The sequence below is a fragment of the Somniosus microcephalus genome, chromosome 30 (assembly GCF_052327205.1).
Source record: "Somniosus microcephalus isolate GS21.2 chromosome 30, FLI_Smic_1.0, whole genome shotgun sequence".
NCBI classification, from domain to species: Eukaryota; Metazoa; Chordata; class Chondrichthyes; order Squaliformes; family Somniosidae; genus Somniosus; species Somniosus microcephalus.
Window position 1 is genome coordinate 29124454 of NC_141016.1, and position 24819 is coordinate 29149272.

General features: G+C 44.9%; 1 protein-coding gene across 1 annotated transcript in view; it reads right to left on the reverse strand.

Annotated features, from left to right (window-relative positions):
* Positions 1-317: 317 nt before the first annotated feature.
* polb (polymerase (DNA directed), beta) overlaps positions 318-24819 on the reverse strand; it is a 195468-nt gene continuing 170966 nt past the window's right edge. The window contains exon 14 of the mRNA XM_085971302.1: positions 318-670. Within this exon, the coding sequence (XP_085827428.1) occupies positions 576-670 (95 nt within the window). The 3' untranslated portion in view covers positions 318-575. The remainder of the gene's footprint in view (positions 671-24819) is intronic.

Below are 24819 nucleotides of genomic sequence, written 5' to 3' on the forward strand. Positions count from 1 at the left end.
AGTGGGTCACTAAGATTTGTGTCATCCCTTTTTGGCTTTGCAATGAGTTCCTAACCATATAATCTATATACTGTACTTACTTATTTAGCAAACACGCTAAAGGGCATTATTTGGAAAGTATCAGTACAATTAGCTTAACATTGGTAAAAGTCTAATTGTAAGAGTTGTTGTATTTGTGTTGTTTGAGGTCAGCTGACCTATACGTCTGCATGTCTTTGGTCTTGCTAGTTTTACAAACAGTATTGGTTAGTCGTGTGTAACATTTGTATTTAATATTCTACTGTATATTTTATTCATTATTAAATGCCACACCAATGTGTCTTCAAAGTGCTTTATTGATATTACTGCACAGGACCTTATGGAAAGGCTGATCTTCTCTACAAATACATTTTAACTTCATGCACAATATACTAACCATATATGCTTATACAAAGTTCTTGAGTAAAGGAATTGAGAAACCCTTATGAATATTCCACCTAGTCCTACACTTATCAGGACTCATCGCATTCTCATTCTCACAGAACTGCAGAGTACTTTTTGTGTAAGAGGTTCTGTGGGTGACCCTCGGGTGGCACTCACTCACTTCGCTCACTCGGCTCTCTATATCGCCACTCGATGTAATCGAAGATGTTCTTTTCACTTTCCACTGGCAGTGGTTCACCTGGCACTCCTGCAGTTAACACACAGCAGAATGTTAATGATACAGACACCATTCCACGAAACACAATCAATTTAGGGTGGAGCTGGGCGTTCAGTTACAATATTAAAGCTGAAGGGTGGACAAAAAAATAAAAGCTACTTTAATGGTACATATTTCAACTTCAATACCCAGCAATTTATTAGCATAATTGCTATCAATTAGGTCAATAATTCTTCTCCCCACCCCCCCACACATGATGTCAGACACTGGGTGCACTGGTATCCCTGTGGTACCCTGTTCAAGTGGGCATTCTTCGTGTGCGAGCCACAACAGGCGATTCAATGGCAGGAGGGGGGGGGGCATTACTGCTCCACCCTGATGTTTACACCTGCATTTCCCAGCAGGAGTCACGAGACAATGATGAGGAACAGGAACCCTGAGTAATCAGCTAAGTCAGCACAGACTAGATATTAAACCTGGCCGCTTCATGATGTGCAAGACTCAGTATGACACTGGGATTTACCTTCCAACCATCAAAGGACCTTAACTTTTTCAATGATACATCTAACAATTAATATACTGATCTTAACCCACAATTAATGTAGTTTAAAAAGAATATCTAAAAACTTCTGTATATTCACAGCATGTTTTTTCAAGATGAATATATTGAATTTTAACATATGCAGAAACTGTCCTGTGGTCTGGTCTGACCACAGAGTGGGAATGATTTTAACCTCTTTTGCCTGGGGTTACCGGGGTCGTAACGGCCTCAAAATGGGGTCATATCCTTACCGGCCCATTAACAACCTGCTTCTGTAACACATCCCTCCTAACTGACAGACCAACAGAGTTAAGGGGCAGGAAGAATGCAGTACGCTCACAGCAGACTTCCTTCAGCATGTCCATTTATTGTCTACAAGTAGAGATTATTCTGTCACAAGGCGCTTCCAGTTTAAATCACTAACGCAATAAGTTAATCATATTGTTTCCCCCCCCAAAAAAAATCATTTACGACAGTTGGACAGGAAGTGTTCTAAAACGGTAGATTACTGACAATAATAGGCTGGCTCTTCCTCCATTTATCATACAACGGATAACTAGAAAGCACACACTCACCAAAGTAATTTGATGCTTTAAAAATGATGGAATTTTCAGTGGAAAAACAAAAGTAAAAGTCGCTCACATAAGACTGGTTGCAAGTCAAAGAACACGAAAGACGAGTGCATAAGAACATAAGAAATAGGAGACAGGATTAATAAAAAATATCCTAGTAATGGATCCCCTTGGAATGAGGGACCATAATATGGTTGAATTCCAAATTCAGTTTGAGGGTGAGAGAGTTGGATCTCAAACCAGCGTACTGAGCTTAAATAAAGGAGACTATGAAGGTATGAGAGTAGAATTGACTAAAGTGGACTGGGAAAACAGATTAAAGTGTAAGACGGTACAAGAGCAGTGGTCTACATTCAAGCAGATATTTCACATCTTTCAAGATAAATATATTCCACTGAGGAAAAAGGGGAGTAAAAGAAAAGACAGCCATCTGTGGCTTAGTAAAGTAATAAAGGATAGTATCCGACTGAAAACAAGGGCATATAAAGTAGCCAAATCTAGTGGGAGACTAGAAGATTGGGAAGCATTTAAAAGCCAGCAAACAATAACTAAAAGATTAATTAAGAAAGAGAGATTATGAAAGTAAACTAGCAAAAAATATAAAAACAGATAGCAAGAGTTTCTACAGCTATATAAAAAGAAAAAGGGTGGCTAAAGTGAACGTTGGTCCCTTAGAGGATGAGACCGGGAAACTAGTGGTGGGGAACATGGAGATGGCAAAGACGCTGAACAAATATTTTGTATCAGTCTTTACAGTAGAGGACACTAAAAATATCCCAACACTGGACAAACAGGGGGCAATGGGGGGGGAGGAGCTAAACACGATTAAAATCACTAAGGAGATGGTACTCGGTAAAATAATGGGACTTAAGGCGGATAAATCCCCCGGACCTGATGGCCTACATCCTAGGGTCTTGAGAGAAGTGGCGGTAGGGATTGTGGATGCATTGGTGATTATTTTCCAAAACTCCCTGGACTCAGGTAAGGTCCCGGCAGATTGGAAAACTGCTGATGTAACACCCTTATTTAAGACGGGAAGTAGACAAAAAGCTGGAAACTATAGACCAGTTAGCCTAACATCTGTGGTTGGCAAAATGTTGGAGTCCATTATTAAGGAAACAGTAACAGAGCATTTGGATAAACATAATTTAATAGGACAGAATCAGCATGGTTTTATGAAGGGGAAGTCATGTTTGACAAATTTGCTCGAATTCTTTGAAGATGTAACATACAGGGTGGATAAAGGGGAACCAGTGGATGTGGTGTATTTGGACTTCCAAAAGGCATTTGACAAGGTTCCACACACAAGATTACTGATCAAGATAAAAAATCACGGGATTGGGGGTAATATACTGGCATGGGTGGAAGTTTGGCTATCTAACAGAAACCAAAGAGTTGGGATAAATGGTTCGTTCTCGGGCTGGCAATCAGTAACTAGTGGTGTTCTGCAGGTGTCAGTGCTGGGTCCCCAACTCTTTACAATCTATATTAACGATTTGGAGGAAGGGACCGAGTGCAACATATCCAAGTTTGCCGACGATACAAAGATGGGAGGGAAAGCAGTGAGTGAGGAGGACATAAAAAACCTGCAAAAGGACATAGACAGGCTAAGTGAGTGGGCAGAGATTTGGCAGATGCAATATAATGTTGGAAAGTGTGAGGTTATGCACTTTGGCAGAAAAAATCAAAAAGCAAGTTATTATCTAAATGGAGAGAAACTGCAAAGTGCTACAATACAAAGGGATCTGGGGGTCCTGGTGCATGAAACACAAAAAGTTAGTATGCAGGTGCAGCAGGTGATCAGGAAGGCCAATGGAATCTTGGATTTTATTGCAAGGGGGATGGAGTATAAAAACAGGGAAGTCTTGCTGCAGTTATACAGGGTATTGGTGAGGCCACACCTGGAATACTGCGTGCAGTTTTGGTTTCCATATTTAAGAAACGATATACTTGCTCTCGAGGCGATTCAGAGAAGGTTCACTCGGTTGATTCCGGAGATGAGGGGGTTGACATATGAGGAAAGGTTGAGTAGATTGGGACTCTACTCATTGGAGTTCAGAAGAATGAGAGGCGATCTTATCGAAACATATAAGATTGTGAGGGGTCTTGATCAGGTGGATGCAGTGAGGATGTTTCCACTGATGGGTGAGACTAGAACTAGAGGACATAATCTTAGAATAAGGGGCTGCCCTTTCAAAACTGAGATGAGGAGAAACTTCTTCACTCAGAGGGTAGTAAATCTATGGAATTTGCTACCCCAGAGAGCTGTGGAAGCTGCAACATTTAATAATTTTAAAACGGAGATAGACAGTTTCCTAGCAGATAAGGGAATTAGGGGTTACGGGGAGAGGGCAGGGAAGTGGACGTGAGTCTAGATTCGGATCAGCCATGATCTTATTGAATGGTGGAGCAGGCCCGAGGGGCCGTATGGCCTACTCCTGCTCCTACTTCTTATGTAGCAGGAGTCGGCCATTCGGCCCCTCGAGCCTGCTCTGCCATTCAATGAGATCATGACTGATCTTCTACCTCATCTCCACTTTCCCGCACTATCCCCATATCCATTGATTCCCTTAATATCCAAAAATCTATCAATCTCTGTCTTGAATATACTCAACGACTGAGCCTCCACAGCCCTCTGGGGTAGAGAATTCCAAAGATTCACCACCCTCTGAGTGAAGAAATTTCTCCTCATCTCAGTCCTAAATGGCCGACCCTTTATTCTGAGACTGTGACCCCTGGTTCTAGACTCCCCAGCCAGGGGAAACATCCTCCCTGCATCTACCCTGTCAAGCCCTGTAAGAATTTTGTATGTTTCAATGAGATCACCTTTCATTCTTCTAAACTCTAGAGAATATAGGCCTAGTCTACTCAATCTCTCCTCATAGGACAAACCCCCCATCCCAAGAATCAGTCTGGTGAACCTTCGTTGCACTCCCTCTATGGCAAGTATATCCTTCCTTAGGTAAGGAGACCAAAACTGTACACAATACTCCAGGTGTGGTCTCACCAGGGCCCTATATAATTGCAGTAAGACGTCTTTACACTTATACTCAAATCCTCTTGTAATAAAGGCCAACATACCATTTGCTTTCCTAATTGCTTGCTGTACCTGCATGTTAGTATTAGTAAAAAAATCGTACTGGATATTACATTTGGTCCCCTCATCCAAATCATTGATATAGATTGTGAATAGCTAAGGCCCAAGCACTGATTCTTGCAGTACCCCACTAGTTACAGCCTGCCAACCCGAAAATGATCCGTTTATTCCTACTCTCTGTTCTCTGTTCATTGACCAATCCTCAATTCATGCTAATATATTACCCCCCAATCCCATGAGCCCTAATTTTATTTAATAACCTCTTGTGTGGCACCTTATCGAATGCCTTCTGAAAATCCAAATACACTACATCCACTGGTTCCCCCTTATCTATTCTGTTAGTTACAACCTCAAAAAACTTTAACAGATTTGTCAAACATGGATTCCCCTTTCATAAATCCGTGTTGACTCTGCCCAATCCTATTATTATTTTCTAAGTGATACCATGTCCTTAAGAATATATTCTAGCATTTTCCCTACTACTGATGTCAGTCTAACTGGTCTGTAGTTCCCCATTTTCTTTCTCCCTCCTTTCTTAAATAGTGGGGTTACATTTGCTACCTTCCAATCCATGGGAACCGTTCCAGAATCTATGGAATTTTGGAAGATGACAACCAATGCATCCACTATCTCTAGGATGCAGGCCATCAGGTCCAGGGGATTTATCGGCTTTCAGTCCCATTAATTTCTCCAGTCCTTTTTTTTTGTGCTAATAATAATTTCTTTCAGTTCCTCATTCTCGCTAGACCCTTGGTTCTCCACTATTTTCGGGAGGTTTTTTGCGTCGTCTTCTGTGAAGACAGACACAAAGTTTTTGTTTAATTTCTCAGCCATTTCCTTATTCCCCATTATAATTTCTTCTGTCTCAGCCTGTAAGGGACCCACATTTATTTTCGCTAATCTTTTCTTTTTTACATACCTATAGAAGCTTTTACAGTCTGTTTTTATGTCTCTTGCTAGTTTACTTTCATTCTATTTTCTCTTTATCAATTTCTTGGTCCTCCTTTGCTGAATTCTAATATCCTCCCAATCCTCAGGCTTACTACTCTTTTTGTCAACATTATAAGCCTCTTCCTTTGATCTAATACTATCTTTAACTTCTTTTGTTAGCCACGGTTGGACTACTTTTCCAGTGGGGTTTTTGTGCCTTAAAGGAATGTATATTTGTTGTAAATTATGTATTAATTCTGTAAATGCTAGCCATTGCTTGTCTACTGTCATACCTTTTAATGTAGTTTCCCAATCTACCTTAGCCAACTCGCCCCTCATACCTACGTAGTTTGCTTTGTTTAGATTTAAGACCCTAGTTTCAGATTTAACTAAATCACTTTCAAACTTAATATAAAATTCTATCATATTACGGTCACTCTTCCCTAAAGCCCCTTTACTACAAGGTTATTAATTAACCCTTTCTCATTGCACAATACTAGATCTAAAATAGCCTGTTCCCTAGTTGGCTCCTCAACATGCTGATCGAGAAAACTATCTTGTATACATTCCATGAATTCGTCCTCCACACTATTACTGCAAATTTGGTTTGCCCAGTCCATATGTAGATTAAAGTCCCCCGTGATTACTGTATTACCCTTGTTGGAGGACACAAATAACCTCCCAGAGATGTCGGGGAACATAGGGTCTAATGAGAGGGAGGAACTGAATGAAATCAGTATTTGTAGGGAAATGGTGTTAGGGAAATTGACAGGATTGAAGGCCGATAAATCCCCAGGGCCTGATAATCTACATACTAGGGTTCTTAAGGAAGTGGCCCTAGAAATAGTAGATGCATTGGTAAATCATGCTTGACTAATCTACTGGAATTTTTTGAGGGTGTAACTGGTAGAATAAATAAGGGAGAACCAGTAGATGTGGTGTATTTGGACTTTCAGAAGGCTTTCAATAAGGTCCCCGTATAAGAGATTAGCGTGCAAAGTTAAAGCACATGGGATTGGAGGGAAGGTACTGACTTGGATAGAGAACTGGTTGGCAGACAGGAAGCAAAGAGTTGGAATAAACGGGTCTTTTTCCGAGTGACAGGCAGTGACTAGTGAGGTACCGCAGGGATCGATGCTAGAAAGTGATTTAGTTAAATCCGAAACTAGGGTCTTAAGTCTAAACAAAGCAAACTACGTAGGTATGAGGGGCGAGTTGGCTAAGATAGGGCAATATATATTAATGATCTAGACGAGGGAACTAGATGTAATATCTCCAAGTTTTCAGACAACACAAAGCTGGGTGGGTGGGTGTGTGTGCTGTGAGGAGGATGCAGAGAAACTCCAATATGATTTGGACATGTTGGGTGATTGGGCAGATGCAGTATAATGTGGATAAATGCGAGGTTATCCACTTTGGTGGCAAAAACAGGAAGGCAGATCATTATCTGAACGGCAATAGATTGGGAGAAGGGGAAGTGCAATGAGACCTGGGTGTCCTTGTGCACCAGTCGCTGAAGGTAAGCATGCAGGTGCAGCAGGCGGTTAAGAAGGCAAATGGTATGTTGGCCTTCATAGCGAGAGATTCGAGTACAGGAGCAAGGATGTCTTGCTGCAGTTGGACAGGGCCTTGGTGAGACCACACCTTGAGTATTGTGTGCAGTTTTGGTCGCCTTATCTGAGGAAGGATGTTCTTGACATGGAGGGAGTGCAGCGAAGATTCACCAGACTGATACCTAGGCTGGCAGGAATGACGTGTGAAGAGAGATTGGGTCGATTAGGCTTAGAAGAATGAGAGGGGATCTCATTGAAACTTATAACATTCTAACAGGACTAGACAGACTAGATGCAGGAAGGATGTTCCAAATGGCGGGGGAGTCCAGAACCAGGGGTCACAGTCTAAGGATAAGGGGTAAGCCATTTAGGACTGAGATGAGGAGGAATTTCTTCACCCAGAGAGTGGTGAACCTGTGGAATTCTCTACCACAGAAGGCAGTTGAGGCCAATTCATTAAATATATTCAAGAAGGAGTTAGATATATTTCTTAAGGCTAAAGGGATCAGGGGATATGGGGAGAAAGCAGGGACAGGGTACTGAATTTGGATGATCAGCCATTATCTCATTGAATGGCAGAGCAGGCTCGAGGGGCCGAATGGCCTACTCCTGCTCCAATCTTCTATGGTTCTACGTTACATGCGCCTCTAATTTCCTGATTTATACTCTCCCCTACATTACAACTACTGTTTGGGGGCCTATAAACAACTCCCACCAATGTTTTCTGCCCTTGCTGTTTCTTAGCTCCACCCAAACTGATTCTACTTCTTGATTTTCAGAGCGAAGATCATTTCTCTCTACTGTCTTTATCCCATCCTTTACGATCAGGGCTCCCCCTCCTCCTTTTCCATTTTGCCTATCTCTTCTAAAAATTAAGTATCCTGGAATATTTAGTTCCCAACCTTGGTCACTTTGCAACCATGTCTCCGTAATGGCTATTAGATCAAACCTATTAATTTCCATTTCCGCTATTAATTCATCTATTTTGTTGCGAATGCTTTGCGTATTCAGATATAGTGCCTTTAGTGCAGTTGTATTTTTCTTATGAAGACCGTAGATGAGATATGGATGCCATAACATTGCTGATGAAGGGAAGTGAGAAGTCCAGTACAACATGGGGGCAAGGCAAAAACAAATACAGGAAACTCTCGATTTACCGGCACCTAAATAACCGGAAATCTCTGTTAACCGGCAAAATTCAGGAGTAGGTTCAGGTAAGTTTTACTTCATATTAGTGGCAGTTCCTGGATCTGTGGCTGTGTAACTGGGGTTCGTGCACTTGTTGCTAAGCAACAGGGACGCTTGGTCTGTGGCTGGAGTTCCTGCACATGTTGCTAAGCAACAGGGAAGCCTGGATTTGTTGCTGTGTACGGAGCTCTTGTACCTCTTAACTATACCTCTCTGTAATCCGGACTTTTTGATAAACCGGCACCACGCCGGTCCCGTCGATGCCGGATACCAAAGAGTTTCCTGTATAACAATTCCTTGCTGCCAAAGGTCTTAAGTGGACTATATCACTGTGAATTTTGCCTTGCTGCCATTCCAGATAAATCTGAATTACGAAGAGTACAAAGAGTGAAGAAGGGACACTCTTAATCATGCAGTCAGTAGTTTAGGGACATCAGGATTAGTCTCTCACTCAGGATCTACACTTGGTCGCAAATCTACATCTCAGCCAAGAATCTGTCAATGCCTAAAAATTAATCAATAAATTTATTGATATTCTATCACAGCCTAAAAAAAAAACCACATAGTGCTCCCCTAATTGCTAAGTGTGCAATGGCACCAGCCAATGTGGGACCACTAGATCTCAAATTCCATACCCAATTTGCTGAGCTAGTGTATCTCAGCCAGGGCAGCAGTTGGAGGTGCTACAATTGACCTCAATGGCCTTGCAAGGATAGGCATTAAAAAAAAATCTGCAGGTTTTCCATTTCTGATGATTGTTCAGTGGAAACTGTGCATACGTGAACATTGCTGAGGACAAAATCAGGCTCAGATATGGTGCTCTCCACAACTGGATAGCCTGGTGAATTCAGTCTAGGTTCACACATTCGTTTAACAAAGAGCTGCCAGTGCCTGCGGAACTTCTGTACGAAAAGCGGAGGGAGGAACATTGGAAGGAGGAAAATTTGCAGACATTTCAAAATGTAAACAACATTAATTTATTAAATCTTTTTACACAGAAAAATGTTCCAAGGCACTTCATGACAGAAGAAAATCAGAGAAAAAACAATACCGAACCAAAGGAGATATCAGGAGGGGTGACTAAAAGCTTGGTCAAAGAGGTGGGTTTTAAAGGAGGATTTAAAGGAGGAGAGGGAGGTGAAGAGGCAGGGAGGTGGAGAGGCAGGGAGGTGGAGAGGCAGGGAGGTGAAGAGGCAGGGAGGTGGAGAGGCAGGGAGGTGGAGAGGCAGGGAGGTGGAGAGGCAGGGAGGTGGAGAGGCAGGGAGGTTTAAGGAATTCCAGAGCTTAGGGCCGAGATGGCCTCTCTCTACATCCTTCAAAAGAGTTCTACAATCGCCCCATCACAGCACCCAGCACTCGGTCCCTCCCTCCCACGCCACCCCAACCAAAGCATGATTCATTGTTCTCACACAGATCCATACAGCATGCAGAACACGAAAACACATGGGAGGGTACAACAGAAGATCTAATGTGTTCCAAGTCATTGTGTTATGGTACTCTGGGTACAACGTTAGAGCCATGATTGCGCACAATCACCATTTCCTGACTGTCAGCAGAAGGATATCCCAAGGTGAATCAAGGCACTTTCATGCACGGTTGATATGATCAGAGGGCTAGATACTCCAGGCTGATCTTGTACACTTGAGTAGGTAGCTGAACAGCAAGCCCTGGCAACAGGTTGCCTGCTGGGCAAAAGTAAGGAAGCTAAGAAAATAAATGACAAAAAGTAAATGAAGGCAGGACAAAGCAGCAGCTCTGCTGTTTGCCTTTAATTTCACAAAGATAATCAACAGCTTTTAACTAAGGTTATGAGCATGTGAATAGTAAAAATAAATGTAGGTAGAAATGCTGTATTAGATACATAAAACCAGATTATCTGTCCTTGTTCAGTACTAAATGTGCTGATCTCGGATGGATTACCAGTGTGACATTAGCGCCACCACATTACAAAGACAGAGGCCAAAGAGGAAATTGACCAAAATTCCCATTCTTGATCAAAATCTAGCCACTCTCACTACTGGACATGTGTGGACATTGGGTGAAGATTAGCTTGGTGATCACCACAGCGGTTGACAGAGTTCAGACATGAAGAATGTCCACTTGGAAGAGATACCAGAGGCTAACAGTACCAAAGGAAGCATAGCCCAGCATAAATCACTGCCTTCAGGAGAGGGAGATTAAATGGAGAAAATTATCGTGAAAAAGCAGAGTGAGCATAATGTGGGCTAAATTTTAAGATTGAGTGCTCCTAGTGCAGAACTTCTTTTAGATGAAAATCCTGTGTCTGTGAATTGGTCAGGGTGATCGGCACACCAAAATCCCAAAATGCACTCCTGTCATGCAAGGCTCTGTGCAGGATAGTACCGAGGCTGGAAAAAGTAGGAGCAGAGGAGGCAAATCAGGACATAGTGATTGGGATTGTAGGAGGAGAGCAAGATTGAGGAAGGTGAGTTCCATAGTTTTGAAGACATGAGAAACAATGTTAGAGTAAGAGAATGTGGGGTGGAGACATGAGAAACAATGTTAGAGTAAGAGAATGTGGGGTGGAGGGAGAGAAACAATGTTAGAGTAAGAGAATGTGGGGTGGAGACATGAGAAACAATGTTAGAGTAAGAGAATGTGGGGTGGAGGAAGAGAAACAATGTTAGAGTAAGAGAATGTGGGGTGGAGGAAGAGAAACAATGTTAGAGTAAGAGAATGTGGGGTGGAGGAAGAGAAACAATGTTAGAGTAAGAGAATGTGGGGTGGAGGAAGAGAAACAATGTTAGAGTAAGAGAATGTGGGGTGGAGGGAGAGAAACAATGTTAGAGTAAGAGAATGTGGGGTGGAGGAAGAGAAACAATGTTAGAGTAAGAGAATGTGGGGTGGAGGAAGAGAAACAATGTTAGAGTAAGAGAATGTGGGGTGGAGGGAGAGAAACAATGTTAGAGTAAGAGAATGTGGGGTGGAGGAAGAGAAACAATGTTAGAGTAAGAGAATGTGGGGTGGAGGTAGAGGTCGATGTATTGGGGTTTAGAAGGAAGGCAGGAAAGTTGAGAGAAGCACTGACTACATTAATAAAATAAAGAGAAAAACAAACTGTGATCAAGACACAAATTGAAATCTTCTGGAGAGAGACGGAATGAGGTAAATTAAGAAGTTATGATTAGGTGACGTAAAGCTTAGTACCCTGCACCGTATGCTGGTACAGGATGCAGTACAATTAAGGAAATTCAGGGTCAATCGCAGCGGTTTAAGAAGTGTAATAAACAAGTGCAAATAAAACTTTCGTATAAAGGGTTCGACATTCTTAATGAGATGCCTGCAGGGTTGGTTTAAATTTCTGAAGTTATGTACAAGAATAAATTAAGTTTTGTTGAAACATGACAGAAATAAGTTTAAAAGGTTATTGAAGCTTTGACATTATTTAATGCAACACCTGCAGTACTTTTAAATACCTTCAGGGGGAAACACCCACTTTCACATCACAAGCAGTTAGTGGCAAACTTAACTACTTTTGCAACAATACTCAGGGGACGTTGATGCTGCAATGGCCATTTGCACTTTGTCCCAGGCCTCCATCATAAGTTCAGCCTAGAGAGACAAGTATATTGTTCTGCAATGGAACCCTGCTACCCATTTATAGAGAGGAATCAGTTCCACTGGGTGCTGAAGGATATTCCAGAGTTCAAAACCTAGTCTGCAAACTGCTTTTCTCTCTGTAAAACCTGCAATTTTTCTGCTCTACTGAAGGCTCCAACTCTTGTTGGCGTATGATTCCATGAACAGTATATTACATTGAAATGTACAACTGATAAATTCCCATACAACAGCCCAATACTAGCTCCTTCCACAGGGGGAAAAATGGGATAATACATCTATATTAAAAACCTTTGCACCCCTTCTTGAAGCAAGTTCAAGAATGTCATTGCCCATGTTCTTGGTTAGCAGCAGATCTGAGAGGCCCTTACTCAGTTACAAAATGTTTTGTGGTGTAGAAAACCGAGAAGAATAACATTTTGAAATTAAGAAAAAAAACAAATTATTGAAGATCCTCATTCACTACTGGAGCTCATAGAAGGTTAAAAGATGGAGCATTTGGACAGCATTCTGGTACAATTTAAATCGAGTCTAGGTAGGACGTGCTGAAATGCCCTTTAGTAATTGCCTTGTTTATCGCATTAGGGAAGTATTTTGATTGAATTTAATTATGGGTTAGCGAGGAGTTGTGAAGTCAATGTTTATATAGGAAACGGTAGCGTAGTGGTAATGTCACTGGGCTAATAATCTAGAGGCCTGGACTAATGATACAGAGACGTGAGTTCAAATCCCACCACGGCAGCTGGGGAATTTAAATTCAGTTCATTAAATAAATCTGGAATAAAAAGCTAGGATCAGTAATGGTAACGGATTGTCGTAAAAACCCATCTGGTTCATTAAGGAAATCTGCCGTCCTTACCCGGTCTGGCCTATATGTGACTCCAGACCCACAGCAATGTGGTTGACTCTTAACTGCCCCCTGAAATGGCCTAGCTAGCCACTCAGTTGTAACTAACCGCTATGAAACAAAATAATAAGAATGAAACCAGCTACGGACACGGCAACAGCACACCCAGCCCAGTCAACCCTGCAAAGTCCTCCTCACCAACATCTGGGACTTGTGCCAAAATTGGGAGAGCTGTCCCACAGACTGGTCAAGCAACAGCCTGACCTAGTCATACACACAGAATCATACCTTTCAGCCATGTCCCGAACTCCTCCATCACCATCCCTGGGTATGTCCTGTCCCACCGGCACGACAGACCCACCAGGGGTGGTGGCAGAGTGGTATACAGTCGGAGTGGCCCTGGGAGTCCTCAATATTGACTCTGGGCCCCATGAAGTCTCATGGCTTCAGGTCAAGCATGGGCAAGGCAACCTCCTGCTGATTACCACCTACCGCCCTCCCTCAGCTGATGAATCAGTACTCCTCCATGTTGAACACCACTTGGAAGAAGCACGGAGAGTAGCAAGGGCACAGAATGTACTCTGGGTGGGGGACTTCAATGTCCATCACCAAGAGTGTCTCGGTAGCACCACTACTGACCGAGCTGGCCGAGTCCTGAAGGACATAACTGCCAGTCTGGGCCTGTGTCCCAGGTCTCCATCATAAGTTCAGCCTAGTGACCTGTGACTATATTGAATGAACCAACACGAGGTAAAAACCTACTTAACCTCGTCCTCACCAATCTACCTGTCGCAGATGCATCTGTCCATGACAGCATTGGCAGCAGTGATCACCGCACAGTCATTGTGGAGACGAAGTCCCGTCTTCACACTGAGGACACCCTCCATTGTGTTGTGTGGCACTACCACCATGCTAAATGGGATAGATTCAGAACAGATCTAGCAGCTCAAAACTGCGCATTCATGAGGCGCTGTGGGCCATCAGCAGCAGCAGAATTGTATTCCACCACAATCTGTAACCTCATGGCCCGGCACATCCCTCACTCTACCATTAGCACCAAGCCAGGGGACCAACCCTGGTTCAATAAGGAGTGTAGAAGAGCATGCCAGCAGCAGCACCAGGTGTACCTAAAAATGGGGAAGCTGCAACACAGGACTACATGCATGCTAAAAAGTGGAAGCGGCATGCTATAGACAGAGCTAAGCGATCCCACAATCAGCGGATCAGATCAAAGCTCTGCAGTCCTGCCACGTCCAGTCATGAATGGTGGTGGACTATTAAACAACTAACGAGAGGAGGAAGTTCCAAGAATATCCCCATCCTCAATGATGGTGGAGCCCAGCACGTGAGTGCAAAAGGCAAGGCTGAAGCGTTTGCAACCAACTTTAGCCTGAAGTACCGAGTGGATGATCCATATCAGCTTACTCCAGAGGTCCCCACCATCACAGAAGTCAGTCTTCAGCCGATTCGATTCACTCCACGTTATTATGTCCGTGTGTAATTGAGACACGGACTGCAGGAGTTGGTTATAACAGGTCTTTACTGAGTGGAGACAACCTGGAACTACTATGCAAAAGTTACCACACAGGCTTATATACAGGGGTGGTCACTACTGGTACTGCAGTATACAGGGGCTGCAGAATATAGTTCCTTCTGCAAAGTACATACACTACAATTCCTCCCCTTTTAGCCAAACAGTACATAACATTCGATTAATAGTTAAATAACATATTTACAATTACAGTTGCTAGATACATTAGTTGAAGTTAAGCAATTATAAGTTCAGTCTTTGAGGAGGCTTCCTGATTCTGTCTGGATAACGCCTCTTTGGGGTATCAGGTTCTTCTGGCAAAGTTGATTCGGGATCAATGTCGTTGTTTGGTTCGTCTGCTTCCAATGGCACCGATTCTGAGGTAGATGCAATTGGTACTTCGGTTTCATCACCAGGTGTATAGGATCGTGGTGTGGAATTGACGTTTTCCAGTGACTCTAGAATCTGGTCAGCATGGCGTCTTACAATGCTCTCTCCAACGTCCACGGTATACATTAGAGGTCCTTGCCGTGTACAGATCGTTCCTGGCTGCCATTTCTCTGTGCGGTAGTCCCGGGCCAAAACTGGTTGACCTATCTTAAAACTCCTGGTCGTCCTTTCATTCATATTCTGAAACTGCCTGTTCTCCACATCTCTTCTGATGTTTGGCTTAACCAAATCCAAGTGGCATTGTAGTCTTCGATTGAAGAACATCATGGCTGGAGTTTGGTTGGTAACCGCATGTGTCGCATTCCGGTAGGCAAACAAGAAGTTGTCCACCTTGTGTTGTAGGGGTATGTCTTCATTACACATTGCCTTGATAGCCTTCTTGAATGTTTGAACGAACCTCTCAGCCAATCCATTGGTGGCTGGATGATATGGGGCGGATGTGTAATGCTTAACACCATTGTTCTTTAAGAACCTCCGGAACTCTTCAGACACAAGCTGTGGTCTATTGTCGGAGCAAATCTGTTCAGGCAGCCCATTTCTGGCAAATATGGTTCATAAGACTGTGATAGTTTTTTCTGTGGTGGTTGAGGACATTTTTATTACCTCTGGCCACTTTGAATGTGCGTCCACCGCAATTAAAAACATCGAGTCCATAAATGGACCAGCAAAATCAATGTGCACCCTTTGCCATGGAGATGAGGGCCACTCCCATGGATGTAGAGGGCTTTGTGGTGGGGCGTTTTGGACCTTCTGGCATCCTGTACAGCTCTTGGTCATCTCTTCGATTTCTCTATCGATTCCCGGCCACCACACAAACGCTCTGGCTAAGTTCTTCATTTTTACCCCTCCCAGATGACCCTCATGAAGCTCATTGAGCACTCTATCCTTCAATTTGGGTGGAATTACTACTCTGGATCCACACATCAAGGTTCCTCTGCACACTGACAGCTGTTCTCTTCTCGGCGAGAATGCTGGCAGCAGTGGTTCGCCATGTGCTGGCCATCCCTTCACCATTAAATCATAGACCCAGGAGTGTGTCGGGTCATTTCGTGTTTCCTTTTCTATGTTTGCATTCGTCACAGGGAGACATTCGACTATGGTCGAGTGGAATATCTCCACTGGATCCACTGCAGGTGCTTCTTCCACCGTCGGCAACGGTAGGCACGACAATCCATCAGCATTCCCATGCTGTTTAGTTCCTTTGTACTCGATGTCATATTGGTGTGCCCCTAGGAAAAGGGACCACCTCTGTAGCCGTTGTGCTGTCATTATCGGGACGCCATTCTTACGGTTGAAAATGGAGACAAGAGGTTGATGATCAGTTAGTAGAGTAAATTTCTGACTGTGCAGGTAGTGATTGAACTTCTTCACCCCCCCACACCAGGCTGAGGGCCTCTCTGTCAATCTGGGCGTAGTTACGCTCGGCTGCAGTTAACAAGCGTGACGCAAAAGCTATCGGCCTCTCTGAACCATCAAGGAATTTATGTGACAGTACCGCTCCAATGCCATAGGGAGACGCATCACACGCCAGTCTTATCGGTAGTGATGGGTTGTAGTGAGCCAATACTTCTCTTGAAGTGATGAGGTCCTTACTCTTCTGAAAGGCCCGCTTACATTCACCGCTCCATTTCCATGCTACTCCAGTTTGTAGTAGGGCGTTCAGTGGGTGCAGAATTGTGGACAAATTCGGCCAAAACTTATGGTAGTAATTCACCAATCCGAGGAATGACCTCAGTTGCGACACGTTTTCAGGCGCTGGAGCCTTAACTACCGCTTCAATTTTGTCAGGGGACTTATGTAACCCCTCTTCATCAATCACGTGGCCACAATACGATATCTGTTTCTTAAAAAACTCGCACTTAGGGCAATTGGCTCGTAGCCCATGTTCTCTTAGTCTAGTGAGCACCTGCTCTAGGTTGGCAAGGTGTTCACTGTTATCTTCACCTGTCACTAGGATGTCGTCCAAGTAACACTGAGTCCCCGGAATCCCTTGCAGGACTTGTTCCATCGCTCTTTGCCATATCGCCGGAGCTGATGCTACTCCGAATACCAGTCGATTATACTGGTAAAGACCTTTGTGAGTGTTTATCGTGCGATATTTCCTAGAGGATTCTTCAACCTCCATCTGCAAATATGCTTGTGCTCGGTCAATTTTTGTAAAACGCTTCCCTCCAGATAGTGAGGCGAAAATATCTTCTATCCTCGGAAGAGGATATTGTACTGTGTGAAGGGCTGGGTTCACCGTCACCTTGAAGTCCCCACAGATGCAAACCTTCCTTGGCTCCTCAGGCTTATTGTTTAACGTTTTCTTCATGACAGGAACGATGGGTGTCGCTCACTCGCTCTAATCTACCTTAGATAACACGCCTGCATTCTCCAGCTCTGCCTCGACGGCTGGGCGAATTGCATATGGTACCGGTCTTGCTTTGAAAAACTTGGGAATTGCATTCTCTTCTATTTTTATCGAGGCGGTTACGCCTTTAAGAGTTCCCAGTTCTTGTTGAAATACCTCTTTGGCGTTAGCTAAGATTGTTGACAATCGTCCAGGAGTGACGTCGTCATCCTTTTTACCAGCCACCGTCAGTGCCTGAATGGAGTGCCAGTCTAAACTTATCTTTCTGATCCATTCACGTCCCAATAACGGTGGTCCACCATCTTGCAGTATGTACAGATACAATTTCTGTATTTCCTTGCCGTTGTATTCGACAGGCACCCTTATTTTTCCTCTGGGGTATACTTTTTGCCCCGTATACGTCTTCAAGACAATGGATGTCTCTTTCAAGGGTATGTGCGAGAATAGCCGCTCGTAGTCTCGTCGATTCATGACGGTCAGAGCTGATCCTGTATCCAATTCCATTTTGACTTGGGACCCTGCTATCGTGAGGATGACCCAAATGGTTCGGTGATCCTCTTTTGCGATTACGTTGTGAAGTTTGAGACAGCTTAGTCTCTTGTTCCCGGATTCACTATCGCTCATCTGGTCTTCGGAACTACTGTCCGTCATCTTTTGTACTTTCCTGTACTGTTCCTTAGTAGCCCTTTTGTTGTCGTTAGTCTTCTTCCCAGACCTGCAAACTCGTGCAATGTGTCCCATCTTTCCACATTGCCTGCATATTTTGTCCTTGGACCAGCAGTCCTTCTGGTCATGGGTTGTTCTGCCGCAGCGATAACATTTTTCAAATCCCCGTGTCATTTCGTGGGTGCCTTATTCCTGTGGCTTTTGCTGAATTTCCGCAGCTCCCCTTGCTGCTGCTTCGTACGATACTGCCATGCTGAAAGCCTTATCTAGCATCAGCTCTTTCTCTGAGAGTAACCTCTTCTGGGTTCCTTCACTCAGGAGTCCACAGACAAATTTGTCCCGTAGGGTATCTGCCAGTCCTGCTCCGAACTGGCAGTGCTTTGATAGCTTGCGTAGTTCCGTAAGGTAATCAGCATTGCTCTCATCTATATGCTGATTTCTCCTGTGGAATTTAAATCTTTCTGCTATCAGCAGTGGTGTAGGATTTAGGAGTTCCTGTAGGATATCAACAATTTCGTTAAAACTCTTTGCCTTCGGTTTGGCTGGAGTAATCAGGTTCCGCAATAGGCCGTACGTTCTTGCGCCCATTAAGTTTAGTAGTACCGATGCCTTTTTCTCATCGGCTACTTCATTTGCCTCGCAATATACCTCGACTCTTTCCACATACGTGGTCCAGTCTTCTATTGCATTATCGAAGGCAGTGATATTGCCAGTCTTCGGCATCTTGGAAATCTAAGATGGCGCCTCCCGCGCTTTGCCTTCTTCCCCGATTTAACAAAATGGCGCCTCCCGCGCTTTGCCTTCTTCCCCGCTGGATTAAGATGGCGCCTCCCGCGCTTTCTGTCTTCTCCACTGCTGCTAGCGCTGTTGCTGGCGTTTTATGCCTTGATGGCGACGCCCTATGGTCTTCGCGCACTTCCCCCCGCGCTGCTGCTAACGCCGCTCTCCGCGGTTCCCGTAGCAAACTGCAGCTCCTCGCGGCTTTCTGCGCTTCTAATTTTTATTATTTCCCCGTCGTCGGAGCAACCCTGCAGGACACTTGCCTCCCTCTTCTCGGGTCTGTACGCTGCCCGGCTTCATAGTACCGGCTGCGCCCTGTGTACTCCACCCTCTCTCTCTCTCTCCTCTTCCCAACAACGCTGCTCGGCCCCGTTGAAAAGCCACCCGATCGAGCTGTAGACCGCCGCAGCCCAGGAAGGATCAGTGTACTACCTGCCACCAGCCCGATTAGCTGAAACACCATAGACAGGATAACCAAGCCCCGCTCTCGACAGCCTCTCCTGCAAATCTTCAACTCCGATGAATCAGAGGCGGATGCCCACGGTCGACGCCCGTTTCTTCTGTTCGTTTGATTTTTTTTTACTTCCTTCTGGCCTTGACCTCTGATAACTTCGCTTCAGGGATGGATCCCCATGAGGTGGTGCAGACTGTAGGTAAGTTCGGATCTGCTCGTCGCCAGTATTATGTCCGTGTGTAATTGAGACACGGACTGCAGGAGTTGGTTATAACAGGTCTTTACTGAGTGGAGACAACCTGGAACTACTATGCAAAAGTTACTACACAGGCTTATATACAGGGGTGGTCACTACTGGTACTGCAGTATACAGGGGCTGCAGAATATAGTTCCTTCTGCAAAGTACATACACTACACACGTGATATCAAGAAACGGCTGAGTGCACTGAATACAGCAAAGGCTATGGGTCCCGGCTATCGTGCTGAAGACTTGTGCTCCAGAACTAGCCGCGCCTCTAGCCAAGCTGGCATCTATCCGACAATGTGGAAAACTGCCCAGGTATGTCCTGTCCACAAAAGCAGGACAAATCCAACCGGGCCAATTACCGCCCCATCAGTCTACTCTCAATCATCAGCAAAGTGATGGAAGGTGTCATCGACAGTGCTATCAAGCGGCACTTACTCATCAATAGCCTGCTCACTGATGCCCAGTTTGTGTTCTGCCAAGGCCACTCTGTTCCAGACCTCATTACAGCCTTGGTCCAAACATGGACAAAAGAGCTGAATTCCAGAGGTAAGGTGAGAGTGACTGCCCTTGACATCAAAGCAGCATTTGACCGAGTGTGGCATCAAGAAGCCCTAGTAAAACTGAAGTCAATGGGAATCAGGGGGAAAACGCTCCACTGGCTGGAGTCATACCTAGCACAAAGGAAGATGGTTGTGGTGGCTGAAGGTCAATCATCACAGCCCCAGGACATCGCTGCAGGAGTTCCTCAGGGCAGTGTCCTAGGCCCAACCATCTTCAGCTGCTTCATCAATGACCATTAACCAGAAACTTAACTGGACCAGCTACATGAATACTGAGGCAACAAGAGCAGGTCAGAGGCTAGGTATTCTGTGGCGAGTGTCTCACCTCCTGACTCCCCAAAACCTTTCCACCATCTACAAGGCACAAGTAAGGAGTGTGATGGAATACTCTCCACTTGCCTGGATGAGTGCAGCTCCAACAACACTCAAGAAGCTCGACACCATCCAGGACAAAGCAGCTCGCTTGATTGGCACCCCATCCACCACCTTAAACATTCACTCCCTCCACCACCGGCATACCGTGGCTGCAGTGTGTACCATCTACAAGATGCACTGCAGCAACTCGCCAAGGCTTCTTCGGCAGCACCTCCCAAACCCGCGACCTCTTCCACCTGGAAGGACAAGGGCAGCAGGCGCATGGGAACACCACCACCTCCAAGTTCCCCTCCAGTCACACACCATCATGACTTAGAAGTATATCAGCGATCCTTCAACGTCGCTGGGTCAAAATCCTGGAACTCCCTCCCTAACAGCACTGTGGGAGCACCTTCACCACATGGACTGCAGCGGTTCAAGGTGGCGGCTCACCACCACCTTCTCAAGGGCAATTAGTGATGGGCAATAAATGCTGGCCTTGCCAGCGATGCCCAGATCCCATAAACGAATAAAAAAAAACAATTTCTTTTGTTAAAACCAAAAAACTGTGTGTGCAGAAAGAGGCTTTCTAAATTGTATCTTATTATAGGTGTGCTTCTGAGATTACAAGCCTCTGCAATACCCTGATACACTGATTATGGGTCAACAAAGCAATGTCAAAGTCGGCGAACAGCCCAGCACTGATCTGCAGTACAAGTGATCTCCATACCTAGTGAAGCTGCCTCCAGTCTTTGGCACACATAGCACATCTGACTTTATTTACATTACATATAATTATTCAAAGTTTTATTAAGAAGACTTTTAACTCTTTAGCAGATGCTGGAGCATTTCTGCATCCTAATGAAAAAAGTTTGGGAATTACCTGAAGAATATTTTGAAATAAGGCAGGTTTTGAGAGTCTGTACAGCCCCCTAAATCTCCTTTGTTATTATTCAGCGTAGGAAAATTATAGGTAATCAAAGATGAAAGCAAAGGTGTACATGATGAATTTTGCTGATTCACTCAGGGTAAGCAGCATAAGCCAGCAGCCCGGTTGTTCTTACAATATTTGCAGACCCTTGCTGCTAGCTTTGGTGGGTCTCCCAAGTTAACATTTTTTGTACATCCGTCAGACATGTGACTGCAAAGCCAGCGTAAGCACCAGTCAGGATTATCGGGTCTTCGCAACTGTTATTTACAGTTTCTAGCCCCTCAGCCTCCCCAAATTTACAAGAAGCTCTCAAATGTACCCATAAGATGTGCGGGTTAGGTTGATTGGCTATGATAAATTGACCCTTAGTGTTAGGGGGATTAAATACGTGGGGATAGGGTGGGATATGTGTTGGTGTAGGGGTTACGGGGATCGGGTGGGACATGTGTCGGTGCAGGCTCGATGGGCCGAAATGGCCTCTATCTGCACTGTGGGGTTTCTGTGTGATTCTGTGATAAGTCTCCCGTTTCCTGATCACAACCTTCTGGGCCATCACCTGGAGTCAGACAATTTTTCTTTTGCAATGAATGGATGGTTATATAACTTTTTTACCTTTACTTTTTTCCGCTAATTTAAAAGTCCTATTTTACATCCTGCTGCAATGGTGGGTAGCTTGTTCCGAAACTTGAAACAATCTCCTAACTATGTCTGCTCGTTTCTTATGCTCTATTACACTGAACATTTGCAAGTTGCTAATGTGTAACACTTTTATTTTTCTAATATATTTAATAAATATCATTGCTGAATTAGGTAGTAAAGGTGCAGTTCTGAGACGCTAATATAATTCTAACTTTTACTGGGATTACTTCAGTCCTTTTTGGGCAAGAAAGCAAAACCAAAATTCAGTAATGTGTATCTGTGAATAAAGGTAGAGAGGAATATTGTAGCAACAGAAATCCTTACAACAGTCTAATTATGGTCTTAAACTTGTTTCTCGAACCAGCTGTGCCTGTAGTATAGGCTCTATGAAATGTACCTCTTGATGCCTTTTAAAATCATGCACACTAAGCATTTAGACAACAGGGGGGAAAAATTTGGTATCGCCACATTTGGGGCGCCATTATCGGCCGTGCGCAAAGTTTAGCGCCTGGCGCTAATTATCGCCTCCGACGGCAAACTTGGCTTTTATCGTCCCTGGAGGTGATTGGAGTGCTAAGTCAGGCGCTTCACACCTCTCTTAAGGCGCAAAGGTCAAGCAGCGAGGCGCTACCTCAGACGCTGGCGAAGCTCGTGTGATGTCAGTCAGCAATGGAACACAGACACACTGGCACCGTCCAATTCTTAAAGGGGAGTTCTGACGAATGGTCAGCGACCTGAAACGTTAACTCTGTTTCTCTCTTCACAGATGCTGCTTGACCTGCTGAGTTTCTCCTGCATTTTCTGTTTTTATCTTAAAGGGGAGGGTTGATCTTGCTCTCCATCCACATCCTGCTCATTGCAGCCTTGAATCTCGGCCTGGAGAGACCTGTACATCAAATCTGCTGGAAAGAACAATGGAGAGACCCAGGGAAAGAGCTCAGAGTGCAGCCCCCACAGTCTCTTCTAAATGCTCAGACGAGGAGGAACGCGATGGACACCTACAGACACTGAAAGACGCCCTTGTAAGAACGGGATATGACGCTCGACTCGTCGATCGACAGTTCCGACGGGCCACAGCGAAAAATCGCATAGACCTCCTCAGAAGACAAACACGGGACACAACCAACAGAGTACCCTTCGTCGTCCAGTACTTCCCCGGAGCGGAGAAACTACGCCATGTTCTTCGCAGCCTTCAACATGTCATCGATGACGACGAACACCTCGCTAAGGCCATCCCCACGCCTCCACTACTCGCTTTCAAACAGCCGCCTAACCTCAAACAGACCATCGTTCGCAGCAAATTACCCAGCTTTCATGAGAACAGCGACCACGACACCACACAACCCTGCCACAGCAACCTCTGCAAGACATGCCAGATCATCAACACAGATACCATCATCACACGTGAGGACACCACTCACCAGGTACATGGTACATACTCATGTGACTCGGCCAACATTGTCTACCTCATACATTGCAGGAAAGGATGCCCCGGAGCATGGTACATCGGCGAGACCATGCAGACACTGCGACAACGGATGAACGGACACCGCGCAACAATCACCAGGCAGGAGTGTTCCCTCCCAGTCGGGGAACACTTCAGCAGTCAAGGACATTCAGCCTCCGATCTTCGGGTAAGCATTCTCCAAGGCGGCCTTCGAGACACACGACAACGCAAAATCGTCGAGCAGAAACTGATAGCCAAGTTCCGCACCCATGAGGACGGCCTCAACCGAGATCTTGGGTTCATGTCACGCTACATGTAACCCCACCTGACGCAGGGTCATCCAGACTCGAGTCGACATTGGCTTGTTCTCTCTACACAGATGCGGCCGGACCTGCTGTGATTTCCAGCCAAAAAAAATGTTTTTTGTCTGTTTTTTTGTTTTTTATACAGACCCCAGCATCTGCAATATTTGACCCCTTGTGACCCCACCTCATTGTTCTTTGATGTAATGTTTCCCTGACTGACCTGTTTGGACACCATTCACACCTTTGACTGCTGTGATTATCTCTCTGCCGAGGTGTGATAAATGGCAGTTGGAAAGGTTACCTGTAAACATCTGACATGATTCTCTGACTATATAAGCTGTGTCTTTATGCATTTCTCCACTTCACCTGAAGAAGGAGCAGCGCTCCGAAAGCTTGTGATTTCAAATAAAGCTGTTGGACTATAACCTGGTGTTGTGTGACTTCTTACACAAATCGATACAAGGAAGGGCAAATCAAAATCAACCTGCAAAGTGCTGCTCAGTACCCAAAACTCCTTCAAACAGTGTAGAATCTCTCCAGAAGTCTCTCTCTCTCAGAATGCGTGGTGCAAAAATGTCACCAACAAAAAAAGGCAGGAAGCTGTCGCCTTTAAATAGCGCTCCCCCAGTCCCTTCCCAACTGCAAAACGCTCCCCTCAACCTGTCGTTGCTAGCGGCAGGCGGTAAGGCAGGGGGAGCCACTCAATATCCGGTCGGGGGCGCCACTCAATATCCGGTCCGGGGCGCTACCGGGGCGTTGCGCACTCGACTGACGTCACGACCTGCTGGCGCAGGAGATCGTGGCGGTAGTGTTTAGCGCTGCCGCAAAATGTCTAGTTAATTTCGCGAGCGGTGCAAACATCGCCGCGCCCGGGCACTAGTTGCTTTGCGCCCCATTAGCGCCCTATACTCTAACGGGAGGCACAGACAACTGAATTTCTCCCCCCAGGAGTATTAGTCAATAACAAATGAGACAATTCTCAATTTGAAGTGTAAGAAATGCAGTGCAAAGGAAAATGAACAAGGTGATGCTATCCAATGTCTCACTGCTGAAGTGGGCTTGATTCTGAACTCTAGTATTTTTCAGTGGTGGGAGGGCAAGTAGACAGGAGTGTGCCAATGGGCAGAGCCAAACGGAAACCTAGGGCTATTCATG